This window comes from Gossypium raimondii, chromosome 10 (genome assembly GCF_025698545.1).
Source record: "Gossypium raimondii isolate GPD5lz chromosome 10, ASM2569854v1, whole genome shotgun sequence".
Classification (NCBI taxonomy): Eukaryota; Viridiplantae; Streptophyta; class Magnoliopsida; order Malvales; family Malvaceae; genus Gossypium; species Gossypium raimondii.
In genome coordinates this window covers 8171502-8195093 of record NC_068574.1, presented here as the reverse complement: position 1 = coordinate 8195093, position 23592 = coordinate 8171502, and the positions used below count along the sequence as shown (strand labels likewise).

The 23592-nt window shown below is 34.0% G+C and overlaps 5 protein-coding genes across 5 annotated transcripts; all 5 read left to right on the top strand.

The window, feature by feature from the left end:
• The first annotated feature begins 2253 nt into the window (after positions 1–2253).
• LOC105776596 (ethylene-responsive transcription factor WIN1) lies at positions 2254–3367 on the top strand. The gene is made up of 2 exons (XM_012599341.2): positions 2254–2465; positions 2794–3367. The coding sequence occupies exons 1-2, from the start codon at positions 2386–2388 to the stop codon at positions 3269–3271; spliced, it is 558 nt and encodes a 185-aa protein (XP_012454795.1). The 5' UTR covers positions 2254–2385; the 3' UTR covers positions 3272–3367.
• Positions 3368–4288: 921 nt separating this feature from the next.
• On the top strand, positions 4289–7753 carry LOC105776598 (uncharacterized). The gene is made up of 5 exons (XM_012599348.2): positions 4289–4456; positions 5445–5558; positions 6281–6360; positions 6850–6974; positions 7308–7753. Exons 1-5 carry the CDS (start codon positions 4404–4406, stop codon positions 7377–7379), a joined length of 444 nt encoding a protein of 147 aa, XP_012454802.1. The 5' UTR covers positions 4289–4403; the 3' UTR covers positions 7380–7753.
• Positions 7754–10193: 2440 nt separating this feature from the next.
• On the top strand, positions 10194–16367 carry LOC105776597 (SPX domain-containing protein 1). Its single transcript, XM_012599345.2, has 4 exons — positions 10194–10657; positions 15426–15640; positions 15764–15887; positions 15971–16367. Exons 2-4 carry the CDS (start codon positions 15440–15442, stop codon positions 16132–16134), a joined length of 489 nt encoding a protein of 162 aa, XP_012454799.1. The 5' UTR covers positions 10194–10657; positions 15426–15439; the 3' UTR covers positions 16135–16367.
• LOC128033872 (uncharacterized) lies at positions 13787–14439 on the top strand. The gene is made up of 2 exons (XM_052622360.1): positions 13787–13908; positions 14148–14439. Exons 1-2 carry the CDS (start codon positions 13787–13789, stop codon positions 14437–14439), a joined length of 414 nt encoding a protein of 137 aa, XP_052478320.1.
• An 821-nt stretch (positions 16368–17188) lies between the features above and the next one.
• On the top strand, positions 17189–22228 carry LOC105776595 (DEAD-box ATP-dependent RNA helicase 15). The gene is made up of 12 exons (XM_012599338.2): positions 17189–17356; positions 17486–17599; positions 17718–17818; positions 18440–18612; positions 18732–18963; positions 19069–19187; positions 19516–19572; positions 19904–20088; positions 21057–21201; positions 21288–21371; positions 21463–21526; positions 21914–22228. Exons 2-12 carry the CDS (start codon positions 17487–17489, stop codon positions 21922–21924), a joined length of 1284 nt encoding a protein of 427 aa, XP_012454792.1. The 5' UTR covers positions 17189–17356; position 17486; the 3' UTR covers positions 21925–22228.
• Positions 22229–23592: the final 1364 nt, after the last annotated feature.

Sequence of the window (23592 nt, the reverse complement as noted above, 5' to 3'; positions counted from 1 at the left end):
TTTTCCAAGCTAAGATAAGCTTTTGTTTAATGCCTATGAACTTACTAAGCTTGTATATCTTTACCTCATTTTTCCCTTTTCCTTGTAGATCATCATCTTATGGATCGTGTTAAGCCAGATTGACATAGAAACTCACACTCCACATTTTTGGTAGCTTTTTAATCATTTCGAGTCAAGTATTGTGGCATGTATATAAGTAACTTGGTACATATTTGAAAGTTGTTTTGATGCATGGTGTTGAAAGGCATGATTTGGTAAGGTTGATGCATAGTTAGAATGACTTTTTTTGCTTAAAATATTTTAAAGTATGGTATATGAAAATGGTCAAAATAGAATTGAAATGGCATGTCTCAAGTTGATTTGGTATTGGTATAACTTAATGTTTGAATGATTGGTTGTTATGCCCTAATGGCATGAAAATGTTAAGGTTTGATTGATGTTTAAGTGAATAATATCTTGATAAATGGTTGAACATGAATGCTTAAACTTGTTGAGTGTGGTTTAGGTATGTTTTGGACCAATTGAATCTAGTTTGATGCATATATTGAATAGGTTGGATGAAACGCTTGGAATAGGTACCAAATAGCTCAAATTTGTATCCCATTTTTTAGCATCAGATAGCACCTGGAGCACCAACTCTGGCACCTCATAGTTTTACCTTTGTTTTGCTAGCTCTTGGTCTTACCCAACCTTATACTTCATCAACCCAACCATGGGCAGAGCCACATATAGGATTGCGAGAGGTCAATTGACCCCACAAAGGAAAAGTAAAAAAATTAATTGCAAAATAAATTATATAATTGATGGATTGATCCCTACAAAAAATTTGAAAATGATCCTAAAAAAAATTTGACTTCACAAATAATTTGAAAAAGACCCACCAAAATATTTGAAAATGAATTATTTTATAAAAAGTTAAATGAATTTTTCTCCACTACTAAAACCCCAAATTTCTTAATTCTTTTATTTTCCTTCAACACTCATCACTTTTCTCAAATTTCTCTTTATTCTCTCTCACATACTCACTAGAATTTTAACATGATATGTAATCAATTTTTCGGTACTTTCAAGTAGGTCTCTCTTATATGATAACAACTCTTCTTTTCTTTTTCAAGCATTATTGATTAATCTCTAGAAAATTAGGGTTGCGGTTAACCCCTAGAAAATTAGGATTGCGATTTTCTTGTGATTAAGATCTTTTATGCAAGATTTAGTTTTTGATTTATTAAATGATTTTGGGATATTGATTTTGTATGAGATCTTGATTGGGTAATAATTTTTAGAGGTTGATCAATACAAGTCATTGAAAAAATCAGGATTAACAAATTTCTTGAATATTGATTAGAAAGTTAATATTTTATTCAAAAATAGTTGTTACAATTATTGTAAATCTTGTGTTTGAAAATTGATATATTGTGATATTAAAATCACTTGAATGAAGATTTATGGGAAGATGATGTAGGATGACAATTGCTACTCTCCAAATTGAGTTTCTATTTTGGTCCCCCCATCATGTACTGCTGAAACCTGAAAAACACAAAACATTCTATTAAAATATAATAAAAAAGTTTAATAATACCTTATTTATTTATTAAACTCTAATAGGAAGTAGTAAATATCATTTATATTTACAAGCTACATGTGTTGTAATCATTATTATGGTAAAATATTGATTATGAAGATGAAATATTTATTTGTAAACACTATAAATAATAAATTGGCCTAACATTTGAAGTGCAAGTTTGTTAAAAATCACGAGACCAACTTTAAATTAGTGAAAGTGATACTTGTTGATGCGCATTTACATCATTCTTTTTAAGATATTTTCACAGCCAATTGTATTGTATTATATATTATTATTTAAAAGTGGTATGCATGTTAACGTAGCTACCTATGCCAAAAGAAGGTTGATCCCCGTAGATGGGCGGTGGCACCTAGGGTTTGCAGATGCCATTTTCAAAATGGACCACAGATTAATGATCTTTTGCCAAATTCATCCATCTATGATTATGAATCTACTAAATTTCACTTCTTCACCATTATGTTTATGTTTTCCCTCATTTATTAACACACTTTACATTTTCTTTTTTCCTTTCATTTTTTTGCCATTTGTCATCACCACGTGGTTCAGTACTCAATTATTTAAAGCAAAACTACAAATTAAAATGCAAACATACATCTTTATAAATTGTGAAGCTGTTTGACAATTAAAAGTAACCAAACTGGTTGTACCCTTGGTAAAGCCACCTTCATAGTTGAGATTATGTACAAATATCCCACTAGCTACTTCCACATTTTAAAGACATACTTCCTCAGCTTCTGTCTCTCCTTCTCTCTCTCGTACACATACAAGCATAAAAAAAATTCATAACATTGAACAACAATATGGTACAATCAAAGAAATTCAGAGGTGTCAGGCAACGACAGTGGGGCACTTGGGTCTCAGAGATCCGCCACCCTTTGCTGTATTCTCAATAAATTAGCTTGCTGCAGCCATTTGTATATATATGTGTGTGTGTGTGTGTGTGTGTGTGTGTGTGTGCGCATGTGTTTTCTTCATATTCTCTTACAATTATCAACATTTATATGATATCCTTCTTGTTCCTGCATATCTCCACACCTGGTGCAGCATTTCCAAATTGACTAACTACATGAATTAATATCCATTTCTATTTTAGTTCCATGCATGCATGTAATGATTAATTATGATTGAAACTATTCATATAATTAGTTAGTTGTAACTTATATATATGTAAGAGTAGTGGATGCTGATGTCAATATAATTTGTGATAGGAAAAGAAGGGTTTGGCTTGGGACATTCGAAACAGCCGAAGAGGCAGCTCGAGCTTATGACGAGGCAGCCATTTTGATGAGCGGACGTAGCGCCAAAACAAACTTCCCAGTGCCCAAAAACCAAACAGGAGATGAGAATACTACGACTTGCAATGCCCTTTCTTCAATCCTCAGTGAAAAGCTTCGCAAATGTTGCAAAATCCCATCTCCTCCTTCCCTTACCTGTTTAAGGCTTGACACTGAGAATTCTCACATCGGGGTGTGGCAAAGGAGAGCAGGGAGTCGATCAGATTCATGCTGGGTAATGACGGTTGAGCTAGGGAAGAAAAATGGGGAAGTAACTGAGACTAATAAAATGCCGGCTTCAGATGAACCCATCACCAACAAAATGGTGAGACAGGAGGTTACTGATAATGGGTTAAACGAGGAAGAAAAGGCAGCATTGCAGATGATAGAAGAGCTTCTCAATAGGAATTGATCCTCATCAAAATCGGATCTTCCAAATTGCATATGTTAAGTGCTTGTGAATGTGGTTGTGTTTATTATGGTGCTTTATGAATTTATATTTAATGCGTTGACAATAAAATTTAATATATTTGTTTTCAATTATTTTAATACCGGTTTGTTTATTTATATACTTTCTTTATTCCTATGTCATAATTATACCCATCATTGAAGGGGGTTTCAGGTCTGCTCTTAGACCTGGTGATGATGGCCATGTTGTGATCTTTACTGAATGGTTTTTTTCAATTCAACGGCCTATGTTCATGTTGCTAAAACCTCCTTCAACTTGATGAAAGAAGCATTTAGTGCCAGTAGGGTTCATCTAATACCTTTAAGCTCTTGAAAGAGAAGAGCCTTCCTTCAATAGTAGACACACCCCGATGACGGTGTGGCAAAGTTCACTTAACCGTATAACTTTGTTGGTGTATGACAGGGAGTGAGAGTTTGCCATGCCAGTATCTCGCTGAGGTTTACCATAATTAATGATATTGAAGAAGGGAGAAGAGAGGAAAAAGAAAGTTAAAAGAAAAAAGTACAGGGAGTTAACCATTTAGTCACCATAATGTAAAAATGTGATAAAATCAGTCATCATATAATAATTTTTTAAAATTTGAGGACCGAAATATAATTTAAATTAATTTAAACTTTTATTTTGATTATTTAAATTCTTTTAAGAAATTTTGAATTTTTACATATCTTATAACTTTATATATACTTAACTTTTGTAATTTATATGTTATAAAAATAAATTTTCAGAATATATATTTAAATATTATTTTTATTTTATAATTTTTAAAATTATTTGATATAAATAAATACATTACAACTTTTATATGGTTTTTGTCGCACATTAATATAAATAACCAAATGTATGATTAGAATTAGAAACTAATAGGTACTAAATTACAAATTTTCCGTTTAAGCCAATCCAGAATTCATCCGACCCGACATCTGACCCGACCCGAACTAAACGCAAAATAAAGTGAGGAAAATGGTAAAGAAAACGGCGATTGACGACACAAAACAAAGCTGGAGCAACTTAGCTGATCTCCGTCTCCCTGCCTCAAGAGAAAAAGTAAGTATCTGATAGAGGGAGATACATCGCCATGATTCTCGCGGTGTTATTCGCCAACTCTGAAGGCAACATCTTAGTTGAACGGTACGTCTGCCCCTCCATTTTCTCCCATCCCATCCCATCCCATCCCATCCCATCCCATCCTATGCTTTTATTTCTTTTGCTGATTTTTCCAACTACGCTCTTTATCGCTTCTAGTTTGTTGAATTAGTTGAATCTGCTTTGTATAGATGTAGATCGTTAATGGGTCTTTTTTTTTTTTTATGGAAATCGAATAATTTTATTCTACTTTCTAGATGGGATTTGATTTGGTAGAAATTGGAAATGGATGATGTTTGGCAAACACATGATCTGTTGTGTCTGTTCATGATCTATGAAGCCGGCTTTATAGTTATTAGTAGAAACGAAAAAGAATGATGATGAAATGAGATAGATTCAGACAAATGATGTTGCTTTTGAGTTGATCATTCCACCATTTGCTAATGAAACCCTACTTTTTTTTTCTCCTCTTCTATTCATTTCCGGGAAACATTTTTGGGAATCTGAGCCTAGATTAAACCTCTGATATTAAACTCAGGAAACAATGTAAGAGAATACTATCTATTTCAAAGTCCAACTGAGGTCCAAAGTCAAACCAACATAAAGAAAGGACCATAGTTTCAAAGGTCTTGGAGACTGATCACAACTTTTCTTCTCATCCATATGTCAGTAGTAGAGGTGTGTGCTTAGAAAGAGTAGCCAAAGGAACATGACCTGGTTATGTTTCTTCAAAGGTGGTCTGAAGAAAGGTTAACAGAAAAAGAAGCATTTGATGACATCTTCTCATTAAGTGGTTGCTCTTAGGACTTTATCCATGGTTTTGTATTTTTCAGTCTCAAGAATCCTACTAATTATAGCTTCAGTCCTGTGAGTGTGAAGTAGTTTGAACTCATATAAATTATTATTTGTAATTGTTTCTTTCAATATTGATCTGTTCTTTTGAGGAATATGCAATCCAACTTTCAAAGATTGGTATTTTATTTCTTTTTGATAACATAATTGGCATTACCTCAGGGATTATGTTTTATTGCAGCTTTAATGGAGTTCCAGCTGAGGAACGGCTGCATTGGAGATCTTTCCTAGTTAAACTGGGAGCAGATAATCTTAAAGGTGTTAAAAATGAAGAGCTGCTTGTTGCTTCTCACAGGTATGCATATCTTTCATCCATTTTACATTTCAGTATCTATCTTGTAGCTATAATGTATGTTTTCCATCTCTAAATGCATTCTAGAATTATTCTGAGGAATGGATTCTGGAATGATTGGAAGGGCTAAATCTGGCGTAAATCAGGTCACACGGATTTTGCATCCTGTCAGCTGGCATTCAAATGATGTTTGCTATAACCTGGAAACTTGATTGAACTATGTGAAATGCTTGCATCTGCCATTAGCACAGAATTGATAGTTAATTGCTCTAGTCTTGCATGGACCGCAATGAGCACAGCATTCATTTTTAGTTCTTATGTAAATGTTTAAGTTGCAGATAGTCTAAAGTATAAACAATGGTTCAACAGGCCTGATTCACTGGATTTCTTTCCCAAACTTCCATCTTTGCTCGCGTGGCCTGGTAACTTTCATAAGTGGAAAAACCATTTTGAGAGTAAAAAGAAACATAGTCTGTACTTACAGATACGTTTTAAACTGGGCAGTTGGTTCTTCTAATTCAAAATACAGCAGTACCTTAACCTTTTTGCTTCTGTCATGTTTTATTTTTTTCTACCATGAAATTAAGTTAATTCCATGAGTTAATTCATCAGGGCCACAGGTTTCCTGTCTTTGTTGGTTGTGGATGGATCTGTTTCCTAAACCTTAATTAAAGCCATCCTGAGATATCAGTTTAAATAACTGAACAAAAATGTTCTTTTATCAGGTCTGTTTACATTGTTTACACGGTGCTTGGAGATGTCAGTGTCTATGTTGTTGGCAAAGATGAGTATGACGAACTTGCATGTAAGTATATCTTGCCCTCTTTATATGTACAATCTTAGTTTGTGAGATTTAATAAAGCTACAAAACTTGAAACTTGACTAAAGTATGCAGTTTTCATGCTGTTTGAGGTGAGAGAGCTTGAATGGTTCATAGGTTCTTTGAAAGAACTGTTCTGAATGATTTGATATTAAAAAGCACTGGGTTTTCTCTATCGTGACTTGCACATATCTCTGTGCTCTTAGTTACGTACGCTTCTCTGTGATGTTTAACATTGCTTGCTCATAGTGCGATCCATTCTTATGGTCTGTGAATTAAAATAAATATTGCTTCTTCTTCTTTTTTATCTTTTGAAATGTAATTTAGCACTCCCCAGAATTAAAAAGAAAAGAAAGTTAACACCGATAATTGTAGTGCATTTGAAAGGGAATCAAATATATCATCTAACATGGTGCATTAGGTTGCATACTTGAATTTTATTACTGATTTACTTCCTGAATGGTTTTGCTCTAGTGGCAGAGGTGATCTTTGTTATAACCTCAGCTGTAAAGGATGTATGTGGGAAGCTACCAACAGAGCGCCTTTTTCTGGATAAATACGGAAGGATATGCTTGACTTTGGATGAAATTATTTGGAAGGTGAGGTCACAAGTTGGTATTCTAACTATAGTTTTGGCATTCTTCCTTTTGATCAAAAGCTGTTGGTACTATTTGTTTTAATTTGACTTGCACCACTTCAATGAGGCTTAAGAAAACTAATTATGATCTTTCATCTGGCCATGATTATCAAAACGCTAGAATTAATGTAGCATGTGGCAACTCACTTTCTTGTGCTGCTTAAGCACATCTAATATCTCAGTGCCAGGAAACAGTGACTTTTTGTGTGATTGCCAATGAGCATCCTTTTGCATTTTCTTCGATGGATACTGCTGCTAACGTTTTGCCCCACCCATTTTCTTAAATATTCTCAAGGGATATCTAGAGAACACGGATAAAGACAGGATCAGGAGATTAGTACGTTTAAAACCTCCAACCGAGTTTTAGGCTGAGAACACCCTACTGTCACAGCCCATTTGGAGGCAGTAGATTCAGGGTCCTGTACTCTACTGAAAGGCATGGTATATCCTCTGCTGTAGTATGTATTTACTATGCGGGTATTTTGTAATATCATGCTTCCTATTCTGCATAACAGATATTTTTCAGTTCTGGGTTGGAGCTTATGGAACTGTTAGATGGACATTGTGATATCCTCGCATTGATAGGATACCAGTGAAATGTTTTTTTATTTTATTTTTATTTGAAGTTGTGACTTAAGATGAGTTTGAAGACATAATTGTACTTTATTGTTATTTTCATGACCTTACTAACTTGAGAATATATATAACCCAAATAATTTGGTATTGTGCTTTTGTACATAACCTGTTACGTTGTTTCAACTGGAATTATTGACATCTGCATCTTCATGAAGTGCTTATGAAATGATACCAATTGGGATTTTGGACTTCTCTCTATCTATAGGTTTTTACTTTTTAGTATTTATGATATTTAATTTGAAATTGGAGTTATCGAAAATCGCTAAGGTGATACTAATTTGGTAGAGTTGAAAATAGAATTTGATTATTTAGTAAAATGGTGGGAGATGAGCAAGTAAGAAAAGAAGAAATTAGGGTAAAAATAAGATGTTTGTTTATTAAATTCAAAGAAATAAAAATAATAAAAATTCTGGTATAATAAATAAATGGACGCTAAAGTTATAATAATCTATAAATTTCAGATTAAAATTACAATAATTATATCAATCCAACATTCACTTGAATAATAATTTATGAAAAACAATTGGGTCTGGCTGAATGCATTTTTACTTTCAAATATGAAATTTAACACTCGCAATGAACACAACTGGTTTTATATGTATCACAAACCAATTTAATATCAAAATTCAAAATTTGTAACTTTTAAATTTTATTTAATAGGCACAATTATAACCTTCAAAATAATTATAATGTAACACATTAAATCATCATTTCAAAAATAATTGATTTTCATATTTTTCTTTTAAGCAATTTAACTTTTTTCTTTCTTTATTTTCCATTCTCTTCGCTTCTCCTTTTGTCTAATTTTTCTATATTTTCCATTTGTTAAAACTAGTCTCTATACTTTTATTTTTGAGCAATTTTTAAAAGGTGGGCTACTTTTTAATTTTGAGAAAAATTATCGTCTGCCTATTAATTTCAATAGTTTATTTAAGAACTGAAAATTTTAAGAGATAATTACACCTTTATTAGTATCAATGGTTCTTTTAGAAGCTGGAAATATATTGTATGCCTATTAATTTGTTTTTATGATTTTTACATAATTTTATAATTTTCGAGTCAATTGATAAAATATATAATCATCAAATTTATTATTATGCTAATTAGAAACATGTCATTATTTTAAAATGCCGGTAATTAAATTATAGCTTTTGATGATTAAGTAATTCAAAAGAAAGCTTGATTAACTATAAAATTTATCCATTGTTTTTATGTATTAAAGCATTAAATTTTTTTTAAAATTTTTACTGTTATTGAGTAAAAATCTTCATTGATTAAAAAAGAAGAAGGAACAGAATGATATAGAACTGCAATGTGAATATCACGGGGAGGATCTCTGGGAGCAACTGGTTGGGGAGGAGAGTGAACTGATTGTCTGTGTTTCTTTTAAGGACATGTAGATTGGGTCCAAGAGATCGGTAGGGTAGGCGGTGCAAGACAAGGATGAGGATGATGTTCAGTTGCTTGAGGGCGACGTGATTGTTGGAACAGAGGATGGTATGTCGTCGATAAGACTTTCTAATCGTGTTCATCAGATTTTGTATAAGAACATGTCAAGGTCGATTGTCATGAAACTTCTGGGTAGAAAGGTTGGTTATCATGCGCTATCTAATAAGATCTATAGTTTGTGGAAGCCTTCGAATCCTATAACGATCATGGATCTAAAGAGTGATTGTTATTTGGTTAAGTTGCAAGAGGAAGTGGATTACGTTCGAGCACTTACAGAAGGTCCATGGATAGTATTTAGCCATTATCTCACGGTGCAACCTTGGTCCAAATATTTTTCCACAAGTCAATTGTTCCCATCTAGTGTTAAGTCAATTGGGGAAATGATTGGTCGAGTCATCAAGCTGGATGATAACACAAGTAGTGCTTTGTGGGGTAGGTTTGTCTATTTGGCAGTTATGGTTGATCTCAATAAACCATTAGTATATAGGATTAAAGTGGATGATCCGGTTAAAGGGTGGAATATGAATCTTTTCCTAACGTGTGTTTTATGTGTAGCCATTATGGTCATATGAAAAAGTCGTGTACGACTTTGTCTTTTTAGGAGAAGCAATGAGGTGATGATGTTGTACCGTATTCGAAAACACGTCCCTGTGGGCTTAAGGCTAATCATGAAGGAGTTGAGGAGTATGGTCTTTGGATGATAGTTGATCAGTGGTTAAGGAGAGCTGATTGGAGTAAGGGATCCAGTAAGGAAAACAAGAAAAGTGCGAATCTTCAAGGATCCCAATGTAATGCTCCGCAAGAATTAAGGGAAAATGATTTAGGGGATGTTCGGATTTTAAAGCTTGAGATTATTGCTAAATCTAAGGGAAAAGGTTTAGCCATTTATGATAATCCATTAGGGGTGGGTGAATCAATTTTGGATCATGATAATGTGAAGGGGGTTGGGCTATATGGCTTGGTTAATGCCTCTGAGATTATTAACAGGAAAGTTCGTTTCATTGGTGGCTGGTCTAAGGGGTTTAGCGGGTTCATTGTTAGTTTTGAGATTAATAAGGGATTGGGCCAGATTGGGAATGATCTGATTCTTTCGGTAAATTTGGGGGCCAATGCCCAACTTGCAGATAAGGAAACTTCGATGCAAGATAAATCTTTTCGAAAAATTGAACTGACGACGATTGAGGGGTCTAGTTCCTTGGTGGAAAAAGTCATAAAAACCATGCTTAACGTGGATAATCACTCGGTGGTGGCTTTTGTCGAAAATCAAAATCCTAACTTACCGGTGGATGTGACGATGGTTAGTGACCATTTGGCGATGCCTTTAGGTCTTGATTCTAGGAAGTTGGTTCATGTGTAGGGGGCCCAAGCGTATTGAAAAGCTTTTTAATATTTTAAAAGGTAAAAGTGTTAAATTTAAGAATAAGGGGTCTGTGCGATTGCCTATTTCGAAAGCAATGAGTTGTATCGCTGATGGCATTGGAAAGGCGATTTCTCTCTCGGCTATTGATTTAGGGGATGAAAGCATGTTGGCAGCTGAAGAGGATATAGCCATTGTTTGAGGTGGGGTATATTTCTTTCTTCTTCTTCTTTTATATTAATGCCAAATTTGTTTGTTTGGAACTATCAAGGTTGTGTAAGTCCTAAATTCATTAGGGTGGTTAAAGAGTACTTTGTTGAACATGAGGTTGAGATAGCAACGTTCCTTGAAACTCGAGTTAGTGGACCTAAGGCGGATAAAATTATCGCCATTCTTGGGTTTGATTTTTCTCATAGAGTTCAAGCTCGAGGATTTTTCGGGGAAGTTTGGGTATGTTGGAGGAATGGTATTCAGATCCAGGTGCTTAATAATAATTCTCAATTTATTCGCTGTTACACTAGGAAGCAAGTGGGTACTTGGAGGTTGTTTGTCACTTTCGTATATGGTAGTCCGGATAAGCGGAAGCATAGGGACTTGTGGAACTAGTTAAATAGAATTACTCGATCTGTCAATGGTCATTGGTTATTGGTCAATGATTTTAATGCTACCTTATCCCCGGATGAGAAAAGAGAGGGGCGACCGATGTCTTTGGGTTGTAAATTTTTCTAGGATTTTGTCCAAGTTAGCAGTCTCAAAGACCTTGGATTCAAGGGTCCGCAATTTACTTAAAGAATGGGGTCAAGTTTGAAAGATTGGATACGACTATTGCAATTTTAATGGTTTCGACTCTTTTAAGATGTTTTGGTTTCTCATCTCCCTCATTTGAAATCATATCACAATCTGCTTTTATTATCCAAGGGATCCCTTATAATGAATCGATCGATTAGGCCTTTTCGATTTTTGGCTTCTCAGGTACAACTTGAGCAATTTGTACATGATAATTGGAAACATGGGTAGGATATCTCTGCTAGTCTAGGTTATCTTTCTTTGGAGCTTCGGAAATGGAATAAAGTAGTACATAGGCATATTGGTAGACGAAAACAAGTTTTTACTCATCGAATTGGAAAAGTCCAAGCTGCACTTGATAGGAAGTATTCAAGATTTCTTTTGGAATTAAAGTTGGAGTTGCGAGTTGAATATGAAAAGACTCTTGATGAAGAATAATCTTTATGGAGGCAAAAATCAGGAGTAGAGTGGATTCAACAAGGAGATCAAAATACTAAATATTTCCATGCCAAGATATTGAGGAGGAGGAAGTTTAATAAAATCTTTGCATTGAAGGTTGATAGAGAGTGGTGCTTTGATGATGGGGTTCTCCAACGGGAAGCAATTTTGTTTTCTAAGACCCTTTACTCCCTGAATGACCAAAGGCATGTTTTGTTTCCCTTACATGGTTTATTTCCAAGGATTGATTCGATTGGGTTAGAGGCTATGGCTAGGGATGTGACTGTAGATGAGATTTGAAGTGCTCTTTTTAGTATTGGACCGTTGAAGGCTCTGGGTCCGGATGGACTCCATGCTTTATTCTACTAAAGCTAGTGGGAGATTGTCGGCCAGGATGTGTGTTCTTAGATTCAAGAAATTTTTTCTGGTTATCCTATTAATTGTTCTATTAACAGAACCTTGTTAGTAGTTATCTCTAAAGTACAAAGTCCAAAATCCTTGTCCTAGTTTCATCCTATCAGCCTTTGTAAGGTCTTGTATAAGATTATTTCAAAGATTATTGTTACTCATTTTAAGCCTGTGTTTCCCAAGCTCATTGCTCAAAACCAAGTCAGCTTCGTAGCAGGGAGGCACATAATAGATAACATAATTATTTCCCAAGAGATTGTTCATTCGATGATAACCAAGAAGGGGGTAAGAGATGGATGGCCATCAATGTAGATCTGGAGAAGGCTTATGATAGACTCATGTGGGATTTTATTGAAGACACTGTTTGATGCAGGTATCCTTTATTTGCTGTATAGGATCATAATGGATTGCATTACTTCTGTGTCTATGTAGATTGTTTGGAATGGGAGTCTTTCAGAGGGGTTTAGTTCGATGAGAGGAATTTGTCGAGGGTGCCCTCTTTCCCCTTATCTGTTTGTTCTTTGCATGGAGAGATTGGGTCAGTTTATTCTTAAAGAAGTTTAGGACAATACTTGGAGGCCTATCTAGATTGCAAAGAGATGCACCTATTTTTTGCTGATGATCTATTCTTGTTTGCGGAACCAGATGTCGATTAGGCACGAATGGTGAGGAAAGTACTAGATGCGTTCGGGGCTGCCTCGAGGCACAAAATGAATGCTAATAAGACAAATGTATTTTTCTCTAAAAATATTCAGCCTTATGAAGTAGTTGAAATTTGTAGTATTCTCGGTTTTGCTGAGACGAATGATTTGAGATCTTTCTTGGGCATGCCATTGTTTCATCCAAGGGTGACAACGAGCACTTTCTAGTTTATAGTGGATACAATCAGGAGGAAGTTAGATAGTTGGAATGCTAAAATGCTTTCCATGGCAAGAAAAGTTACTCTTGCGCGGTTGGTTCTCTTATCTATACCCAATTATTTTATGCGAAATGTTAAAATCCCTATCAGTGTCTGTGCTAAAATTGAAAGAACTGCTTGGAGATTTATTTGGGTTAAAGATACAAGAAGGCAAAATATGTCTTTGGTTAAATGGTCAGATTGTTGTCAACCTCTCATTAATGGTGGACTTGGAATCCGAAGTCTTATGGAGCAAAATGACTTTTTTTTTTGGCTTAAGTTGGGGTTTAATCTTCTCACAAATAAGCAAGCACTGTGAATTAAGATTCTTAAAGCCAAATACAAGGTTACAGAGGTATGTCCTGAAGATATCTCGAGGGGGTCGTTTTCTTTTATTTGGAGATCCTTGTCCAAAATTTGGCCAATTGTACGTCAAAATCTTCCTTGGACAATTGGCGCGATGGTAGTCTTATAAAGAATTGGACTGTGACTATTAATGTGAATACTACCTTAGGGGAGGTTTTGTTGGCAGAATGTAGATGGGATTGTAATTACCTAAGCTATTTTTTTTATAATAACATCCTTTCTCATATTGCAGGCGCTCTGCTTCCAAGCCCTTTAGTTGGACAGGATGAACTGGTCTCTAACTGATCCGTCACTGTTAAATCTACTTATAACTTTCTTATACAAAATTCTTTAAATCTAGAAGATAACAAATGGAAGTTGGCTTGGTCTTTTTCTGGTCCTCCTCATATAGTAAGACATTTTCTATGGTTGGTGCTTAAGAAGCGCCTGTTGACCAATGTCGAACGATGCAGAAAAGTTTTGGTTAGGGATCCTTATTGTGCCCTTTGTGAGAGTGTTGAAGAATCCATTATTCATGTTCTTTGAGACTGTGTTAATGCACGAGAAGTATGGAAGCAGGTAATCCCTTCGAGGGTTTTGGTGCAATTTTTTTCTATTCCATTTATGGAGTGGATTTTGATGAATTTAAGGAATAAGTTTAGTTTAGTTTTTACGGAAGTTGAATGACAATCTTTATTCGAAATTATCTATTGGATTTTGTGGAAACAAAGAAATTTGTGGGTGTTTCAAGGGGAAGCTTTTAATAGTTCTCACATTCTTTAATTAGCATGATGTTGGGCGAGTTTCATCAAACATAGACCTGAAATTTTGGCAGGTAGCATTGCGAGGAAGAGACGAGATCAAGTATGGACACCTCCACCTTCGGGATTCATAAAGTTAAACATGGATGGAGTGAGGGACCCTATCTCGGGGTTTGCACCGATAGCTACTATGGCAAGAGATGAACTTGGTACATGGCGTGGAGGAGTTGGGAGAAACATTGGTAGATGTAGTGTAGTGCAAGTTGAACTTTGGGCAATTTACGATGAACTCCTTATGGCGTGGGATGCTAATTGGGTTAATATTATTGTCGAAACAGGTTGCGCTTAAGTTATGGAAGCCATTTTAAATAGGTCCTGTGGGCAATTGTACATGTATCTAATCTTGAGAATCCAAGAGCTTTGTAGGTGACAGTGGAGGGTGGTCATAAAGCAAATTCCAAGAGAAGTTAATATAGCTGCACATACGTTGGCTGGAATGATGAAAGCTTCCCCTTATGATCCGGTAGTGTTCTAGGAACCCTCGAAGGTGATCGCGGAGCATTTACGGTTGGATGATCGGTTTATACATGTTAACACCGAAATAATGTTGTAATCGTTTTCGGTTTTTATCTAAAAGAAAAGCGTTAACATGAAAAATATTCATCTCTATTGATTTCTTTTCTACCAAAGCATATATATATATTTAAAAAATCCACATTCCCACCGTATCTTTGTGGTTTTTCAGCTTTCTTAATTAGTTTATCATGGTACGGAAGACTTTTTGCAGTAAATGCAAAATTAGTAATGTGTAAGGAAATTTTTCTGACGAGGGAAACAAAGAAAACATTGAAGAAACGTGGAATGAAAAGCTTATACTGATGCCAATTGCCAACATTTTCACTCATCAATGCATGAAACATAAAAGACAACCCTCCCTCGTCGGAGATTTTGTATTTATCGCTACAATCTCTTTGCCAAGATTTTGGAAGCAGTCAACTGATTTACCCTTCGTATATCCTAAAGGATAATGCAGTATATTCTTATATTTATATAAAAGCAATCGCTTTTCTTTGTACCTATCTAACCAGTATTTCGTGGTTTTGCGATACTTTAGAGGAAGATATATACTTTAGATCGAATATTATATATATGAATATGAGTGCTACTGCTAAGAAAATCTTGACAAGGCAGCTTTGTAAAAATACTCGAATTCTTCCACTGGCATCAAGGGAATATCCCATAATCTACCTCGGTATTATCTTCATGGTCTCCTAAAAGATATAAATATATGTACAAATTAACCCTCTTCTTCACCAACCATTGGAATATTAACAGGGAGAGAAGAAGAGATGAAACATGGAAAAAGACACAGAGCTGAGATCGCAAGAAGCTTACCTCAATGGGAACGCAAGTTTTTGTGTTACAAGGCATTAAAGAAGAAACTGAAACTGAGACAAGACATGGGCTTCAGACACTCATTAGGCAGGGAACTCGATAAGGTCAATGACTTTTTCATTGACAAAGAGGAAGATTATATCATCCTCTTCAGGGTAATACTAATTCTTTCTTTTCATATCTGATTTTCCCTTGAAACGGAATTAAAATCATAAACTTTAGTTTTTTTTCCCCTTTATTTTGGTTCAAAGAAATTGTTATACGTTTTGGTGTTTCAGGAGCTTGAAAGCAAGGCTGAAAACATAAATGGCCATGAAGAAATATTGGAATTGCTCAAGGAAATTTTGGCTTTTCATTCAGAGATGGTGATGCTACTCCATTACAGCGTCATTAACTTTGCAGGTAATACACCCTATTTTTTAATCATGATTTACATTCGAATCTTTGCATTTGCAACCATTTTTTCAAGCTGTGAAACAAAACAGGGTTGATGAAGATTGTGAAGAAGCACAAGAAACGAGCAGGTGGACGTGTTTGCGCATCCTACATGCCCAGGGTTCTGCAACAGCCATTCTTCTCTACCGAGTTGCTTTACAATCTCATTAGGGGGTGTGAAGCTATACTTGAGCGCCTCTCTCCCCCACAATGATCCTTAATAAAGACCCATTTTTCTGTAAACTTGGTTTAGCTTTTGATGGCATGACAAGTATTTTACCAGCTATAGCAAAGGCATGGCTTAACACGGTTACGGAGCGGAAAGGAAAATGATGCTCATTGCGCTACACATTGTATGTTGATGTTGTTATTATAAATGATTGAATATTCTCCTCTATCTTTTCTTTTTCTTCAATTACAATGCCCAAATAGAGGTAATTTTGAGTATTTAATTTTAAAGAATGAAGCATATTAAATTCATTTCCAACCCATTAATCCCATTTCTCAATCCCCTCTTCTACGCCAACTTTAATTGGAATGAACTAAAACAAAGAGAATGGAAAGTAAAGATCCTTTCTACTATATTTTGGTTTTTGCATTTACAAGCAAGAAATATTGAAATGTACTTTTATTTATTAACTATTTAAAAGATATGTCGATTAATTTTATATTTTATGTAATTATTTATATATCATTAATTTTACAATTAATTTATATTTCATGTACCATTATTTAAATATTATATAATTTTATTAATTTTTAAAGTTTTTATTATCATGATTATGACCTTCATTCAACCACAATTTTTGCAGCAAAAGTTAATAAATTATATTTTTCACCACATTTTCTATCACACTTTTTTTAAAAGCACTTATGAAAATACTTTTTATCCTTTAAATTTTATTTATCACAATTTAGGAAAGTTGAGAAAAAATAATTTTAAGATGTGGAATACTATTTTATCCTTTAAATTATTTAATGAAAAGGATATATGATTAAATAAATAATTATAATTAATACCAAAATTATAATAATTTCCTTTTCTTTATTAACTTTGACTATAATATATACTTTTCTTAACCTTTATTTTATTTCCTATTTTTGTTGATATATCATATATGGACACGTGGATGAATAGAAGGTATTAGGAGTCGTAATAAATTTTAAATAAATGAATAAAAATCTCAATATCGGAGGCTAAAGTTTGTCCAAATAAAAATCCTACCCTAAAGTGGTAAGGCCAAATCCGTCCTTCAACAAATTATTTCCTCTTCAAACCCTAGATCTGGGGTATTGTTTTATCTTCTCCCTCTCTATTCCCCCCCCCCCCGCCTCCGTTTTCAAATTTTTCATTTTTTCCCCTGTTTTAGTGTTTTTCGACTTATCAAAACCGCAAGTGCAAAAAAGAAAATCTCATCTTTTCTCGAATCTCAGAGGTACGAATTCTTCTACATTTCTGTTTCTTTCTCCTACAATATTTCAAAAACCCAACTATGAATTCGTTATTATTTTGGTTTTTGAAATAAAGCTTGGTTCTTTTTTGTTTCATTTTATTGGTTGATTAGAATGGGGGAGATAAAGGACAACGACGCCTACGAGGAAGAGCTTCTCGACTACGAAGAAGAAGATGAAAAAGCCCCTGACTCTGCCTCCACTAAGGCTGCTGATTCTGCTAAGAAGTTAGTCATTTTAATTTATACATATTTTTAAGGAAAACAATGTTCTAATATAATCTGCTAGTTTTAGTGTAAAGCAATTTGATTTTAATTTGTTTCATTTTCTTTTTATGTGGTGTAGGGGGTATGTTGGAATTCACAGTTCGGGATTCAGAGACTTTCTGCTGAAACCGGAGCTGCTTCGATCTATTGTGGATTCTGGTTTTGAACATCCTTCCGAAGGCAAAGTTTTAAACTCATGTCTGATGTTAACATTCGTGAATTCCATGAATTAAGTCATTTTGTTTTTCTTGCTTTTTGTGACTTATAATGGTGGGCAGTATACAAGTTTGGTGCTTTATTATTTTGATTTACTGTTTTGGATGAAGCATTTGTTGTTACAGGATATGCTTTGTAGTAATCTTTGAAATACTTTGCCTTGAAATTATATTTTTTCAACTTAATTTATCTAGGCATGAAAGTCTTCAAAGTTATCATAGCTTTTCTTTCCTGTTGATTCAAACTGTTCATTTAAACTCTTTTTATTTTATTTTATTATATATATACTTTTTTTAATAAAATTTTTAATAATTCATTCATTCTAAGTTAGTTGGACTTGCCTACGGCTGAACTTACAGTTTATATATGAATATGCTTCATCTGCATTGCCTGATTTACTTGATCTGGTTTGGTTGTTCTTTGATTCTGACTTGTTCAAGCTTGTATTATTCAGGTAATCACGATATCTATATTCATCATTACGACACGATAACTGGTTTGGTAATCTTTCCATTAAAGGATCAAGAAGAACATTTATAATTTACTGAGGGTTCGTCTACTACGGTTTTATTTTCTTTTCATTAGTGCAACACGAGTGCATCCCTCAAGCTATTCTGGGAATGGATGTGCTTTGCCAAGCAAAATCTGGAATGGGGAAAACAGCTGTTTTTGTTCTATCAACTCTTCAGCAAATTGAGCCTGTTGCTGGGCAAGTTGCTGCACTTGTTCTATGTCACACTAGAGAATTAGCATACCAGGTGGGTTTTAGAGTCTTGAATTTATTCTTTGGAATTAGCATGCCAGTTGAGGGTGTTTCAGAGCCATTTCATCACTGAATTCATTCTTACCAAGTATTACTTTTTCTATCCTTTAACAGATTTGCCATGAGTTTGAGAGGTTCAGTACTTATCTACCAGATATTAAAGTTGCTGTCTTCTATGGTGGTGTCAATATTAAGGTTCACAAGGATTTACTAAAGAACGAATGTCCTCATATTGTTGTTGGGACACCTGGAAGGATATTGGCTCTTACCAGGGATAAAGATCTTAGTTTGAAGAATGTTAGGCATTTTATACTCGATGAATGTGACAAGATGCTTGAGTCACTTGGTATACTGTCTAATTTCCATAAATCTGCTGCAAGTTTACTTTCACTGAGGCACTTTTTATTATCAATTGCCATTATTTCATTTATTTATTTTTCTAATTGTACAGACATGAGGAGAGATGTGCAAGAGATCTTCAAGATGACTCCACATGATAAGCAAGTTATGATGTTTTCAGCTACACTAAGCAAGGAAATTCGACCTGTGTGCAAGAAATTTATGCAAGATGTAATTACACTTCTTTTTTACTTTTTATCCTGTTGTCTCTTTAATTCTCTATCTTATGTGGGTAATATGTTGTTTTTATGTACCTTTGTTAATGTAAAGGATACATACTTTTAGAAATTGATTGCTTTTGAAATATAACTGCTATTTACACAACTTCATGCTAGAAATCTCTGGATTTTTTGCAATGTACTATTTTCAGATTCTACTATGTTTTTAATGGTTTGAAGTCTTGTGTTTGTGGTTGTTTTGTCATTTTTTGCTGTCAGCGTTGGGCTGTCCTAGAAATATATTTCTCCTTTGATGATCTTGTTTTATGTTTTTATTGCAGCCCATGGAAATTTATGTTGATGATGAAGCCAAGTTGACTCTTCATGGTCTGGTACAGGTATGCATGCTGCTAATCACTGCATTTTTAACAGGCTTTGTTTGAACTGGAAGGAAAGGTAAAGGGTGTAGAGGTGACTTTTTGTTTTGATAATTCTCTGCGGTCAAGAAGGGATCTGGATCTAACCCTTCATATCCTTCAAATCAGAAGGATTTGTGAATGGAGATTCCTCCTTGAAAAATTCTGATTGGCTAGAAGAAATTTCCTTTCATTTTCTCGGCATCCAAACAAGGAAACCTTGACCTTTGTTATCCCCTATTTTCCTCTTTCCAGCCCTTGTAGTTCCTATATAGGCTCATCGTTTAATCCATATTTTTTTAAACTTGTGCAGCATTACATTAAATTGAGTGAGCTAGAGAAAAATCGCAAGTTGAATGACCTTCTTGATGCCTTGGATTTCAACCAAGTAGTCATTTTTGTCAAAAGTGTGAACAGAGCAGCTGAGCTCAACAAGTTACTTGTGGAGTGCAATTTCCCCTCCATCTGCATCCACTCTGGAATGTCCCAGGAAGAAAGGTATGTATGCATTCTCTAATTTTTGGTGGGCATGATGGCCAAAGTATCACTTATCTATGACATGCATTAATTTTGCTATATTGACTTTCTTTGTGGTATCAATGCCTGGTTTTTTGCGATGTTTTCGCATTAGTGTAGAAGTGAACTGAGAAGCTGTTTTTAGTGAAGGCATAATATGTATATGTATGTCTGTGTATATAAATATAAAATAATATAAAATATAACTCCAGAAGACTGGTTCATTTTATATCCAAAACATGCAAAATTTTCTTTCAGTTCCGTTAGTAACATTCATAGTAATTTCATATTATTCCCCCTATCTTATTGTTAAGGGTACACCTAATGGAAAAAGGTAAAGAAATTAAAGAGAACCCCGGTTAGGCAGTTTTTATTTTTATTTTTTAAAAATGCTTATTTCTTATAGAAAACTGTGCTTTGCACGAAGCGGTCTCAGGTGCTTCTGTTGTCCATTGCTAGCTAAGGTGCAAAGCCTAGGCACACTCCCTTGACAACATGAGGTTGTCTTGGGGGTATTTCTGTTTTCTGTATTATCCTTTTTTTGCAGTTGTGTGCGCTTTGTCGTTGGAAGCGGATGCATGAAGTTTTGGTATAGAGGGTACTTGTATCATGACTACTTCTATGCTACTAGTAACAAGATTATTTAATTGTTAATATGTATTTTGTCAGTCGTAGCTGTGTCTACCAAATCGTTTCTGCCATTTCAAAGTTCTTAAAGCTCTTGTTTCCTTAACCCTGATCATCTTTTGGTGAAAAAGGTGTTTTCCTCTAAGACAGTAGTGTTGATGTCGACGAAGTTGGTGTGTATATGAATATTTGTATATTGATGTCATTGGCATTAACATTCAGTAATTTTCTTTTAGTATGAAAATTTCTTTATGGAATGGGCGTTTGTGTGATTGTGGCTATCCTTAAAGAGGCTGATTATTATTTGTTTTCTATTTTTTAAGGTTGACACGATACAAGAATTTCAAGGAAGGGCATAAAAGAATTCTTGTGGCCACAGATTTAGTTGGAAGGGGAATTGACATCGAGCGTGTTAACATTGTAATCAACTACGACATGCCTGATTCTGCTGATACCTACTTGCATAGGGTAAGTTTATTTCTGACTTTGCAATTGAACTAAATTCATCTTCACCTCGACTTTCTATCACTTTCGGTGGTTCTCTGTTGTTGCAGGTGGGTAGAGCCGGTAGGTTCGGCACCAAGGGACTTGCAATTACATTTGTCTCATCAACATCAGACTCTGATGTCCTTAATCAGGTACGTGATTTCTGTTTTTGGTATTCTGTACTTTATCTCCATTTATATAGTCCCTTTTGTTTAATAACTATTTATACTTAAATGGTTTCAGGTTCAGGAAAGGTTTGAGGTGGATATAAAGGAGCTTCCTGAGCAAATTGATACTTCGACATACAGTAAGAAATTACCTACTATGCAATGTTATATGACTGAGGCGCTCGTGCATAATAGTTTGCTAAGTTGAGTATGTCAAAACATATTACATTCATGGATATGGACTTTAATTACAGTTTCTAGGCACAGTCCATTTAAAATAATGCTTTAGTGTACAAGATTTGGTCCCAATGTATTTGCATATAGTTACAAATGATTTGAAGACCATAAAGAAATGAAGCTAATATGAATTGGGTTGGAGGAAGTTATGTTTCAAAGTGGTGCAACTGGCTATTATGTTGCTTATTGAATGAATGACGTGGTACTAAAAATCACAAAATCTGTTTTCATTTGCTTCTAACTTTCTCCTTCTGTTGGCTGTTTATTAGATCATATTTTCTTTTTTGTAGTGCCATCATGATAGAAGTTGTTGCTGCTAGACATCCAAGCACCTTTTTGGCTGGCTGATTTCGATTCGGAGATGAAAGGGCTTTGCCAGAACTGAGAATTGTTGTATACTATAGGGTGTTTTTATAAAGTCTTGATGTTAATAGGTGAGAAACATCTGCTCAAATTATCATTTTTGTTCTACGTACTACTGATTATTTTAATTGTTGCAATTAAGACTGAATCTGTAGTGTACTTGGTGGATTGAAATTGGATTGGGGTTACTCTCCTAATTTTGGGATTTTTCTTATCAATGGGTACTGTTGGTTCCAGGTTGATCTGAGGTTTCTGTTTATGTACACTTTTGTTTTATATTTGATAACCCTGTATTATATAAAGTTCGTATATATTTTTTCTTTTAAATGTATCAAATCATAAGCAAAGTATTTGGGAACATTCTACATATTAACCCTATCTTAATTAATAGAATTAAGAAACTAGAAATGTACCGATCATTTCTCAGTCTGTTGGTCTAGCAGCACCAATTCATCCTCAATTGATATCTTCTATCAAAAGCTATAGATGGCAATGTTGATATTGCAGGCTAGATAAAGCTAGCACAAAGTCAATCTGCGTGGGTGTTGAGGCTATTTATGTGATTTGGATTATACATGGGAAGGATGACACTTCTTAGTAGGGTCTATATGACCTTAAGTTTTCCAAGTTTATCGACAAACTTTTGGGTGTCATTTTCTAAAATTGATAACATGTGGTATTAGAGCATGTTAAACACTCAAAAAAAAAAAAAGTAGTATATATTACTCTTATATCAGAAAGTAGAGTGAAAGTCTTTGGACATATAAACGAGTGCGTCTCTTGCCAAACATATCTTTGTCAAAAAAGAAAGTTATCTGATTATAGAGATTCTTAAGAATTAATTTACTTTTTTATGATTTATTGACTTTCACTTGTAATAAAGATTATAATTTTATCAAACTTTTCTCTCAATCATAATTTCATTCCTAGCCAACTAGGTGAACCAAAACGCCAAAGCACAAGCAGCAAACCACCAACACTAACATCCTTTTAGGTTTCGCCTCATATCAAATAAGTAAAATTATTGTCATCCATATATTTGGTAAGAACTAAGAACTATGATATCTGAATTTCTAAGCTCTTTAATCTAACTTATAGGTTTTAGTGAGGTTTGTAATGTCATTAATTCATTTAGTTTCATATCAGTTAGAAAAGTTTAAAAGAAATAGTATGAGAAATATGTTCTTGCATTATGGGATTGGCTTTTTACGGTTTGACAATCTATTTGTCTTTCAAAAATAATATTTTATTTTTAAAAATATTTTTATTCTTTAATTTTAAAATTAGAAAAATTATGTTTGTTAAATGAAAATGAAATTATCAAAATGCATATGATACTTATTTTTCACAATAAAAACATATAAAATAATTACTAAATATAATCAAATTAAAATATGATTTTAGATAAATGAAAATGTTACTAATATAATAAAAATAAATAAAATAAAATTATTTAATTTTGTTTTAAAAAATAATTTTGATTCTTTAATTTCAAAATTAAAAAATCATGTTTGTTAAATGAAAATGAAAATATCAAAATGCATATGATACGTATTTTCACAATAAAAACATGTAAGTTAACTACTAAATATTAAATTAAAAATTG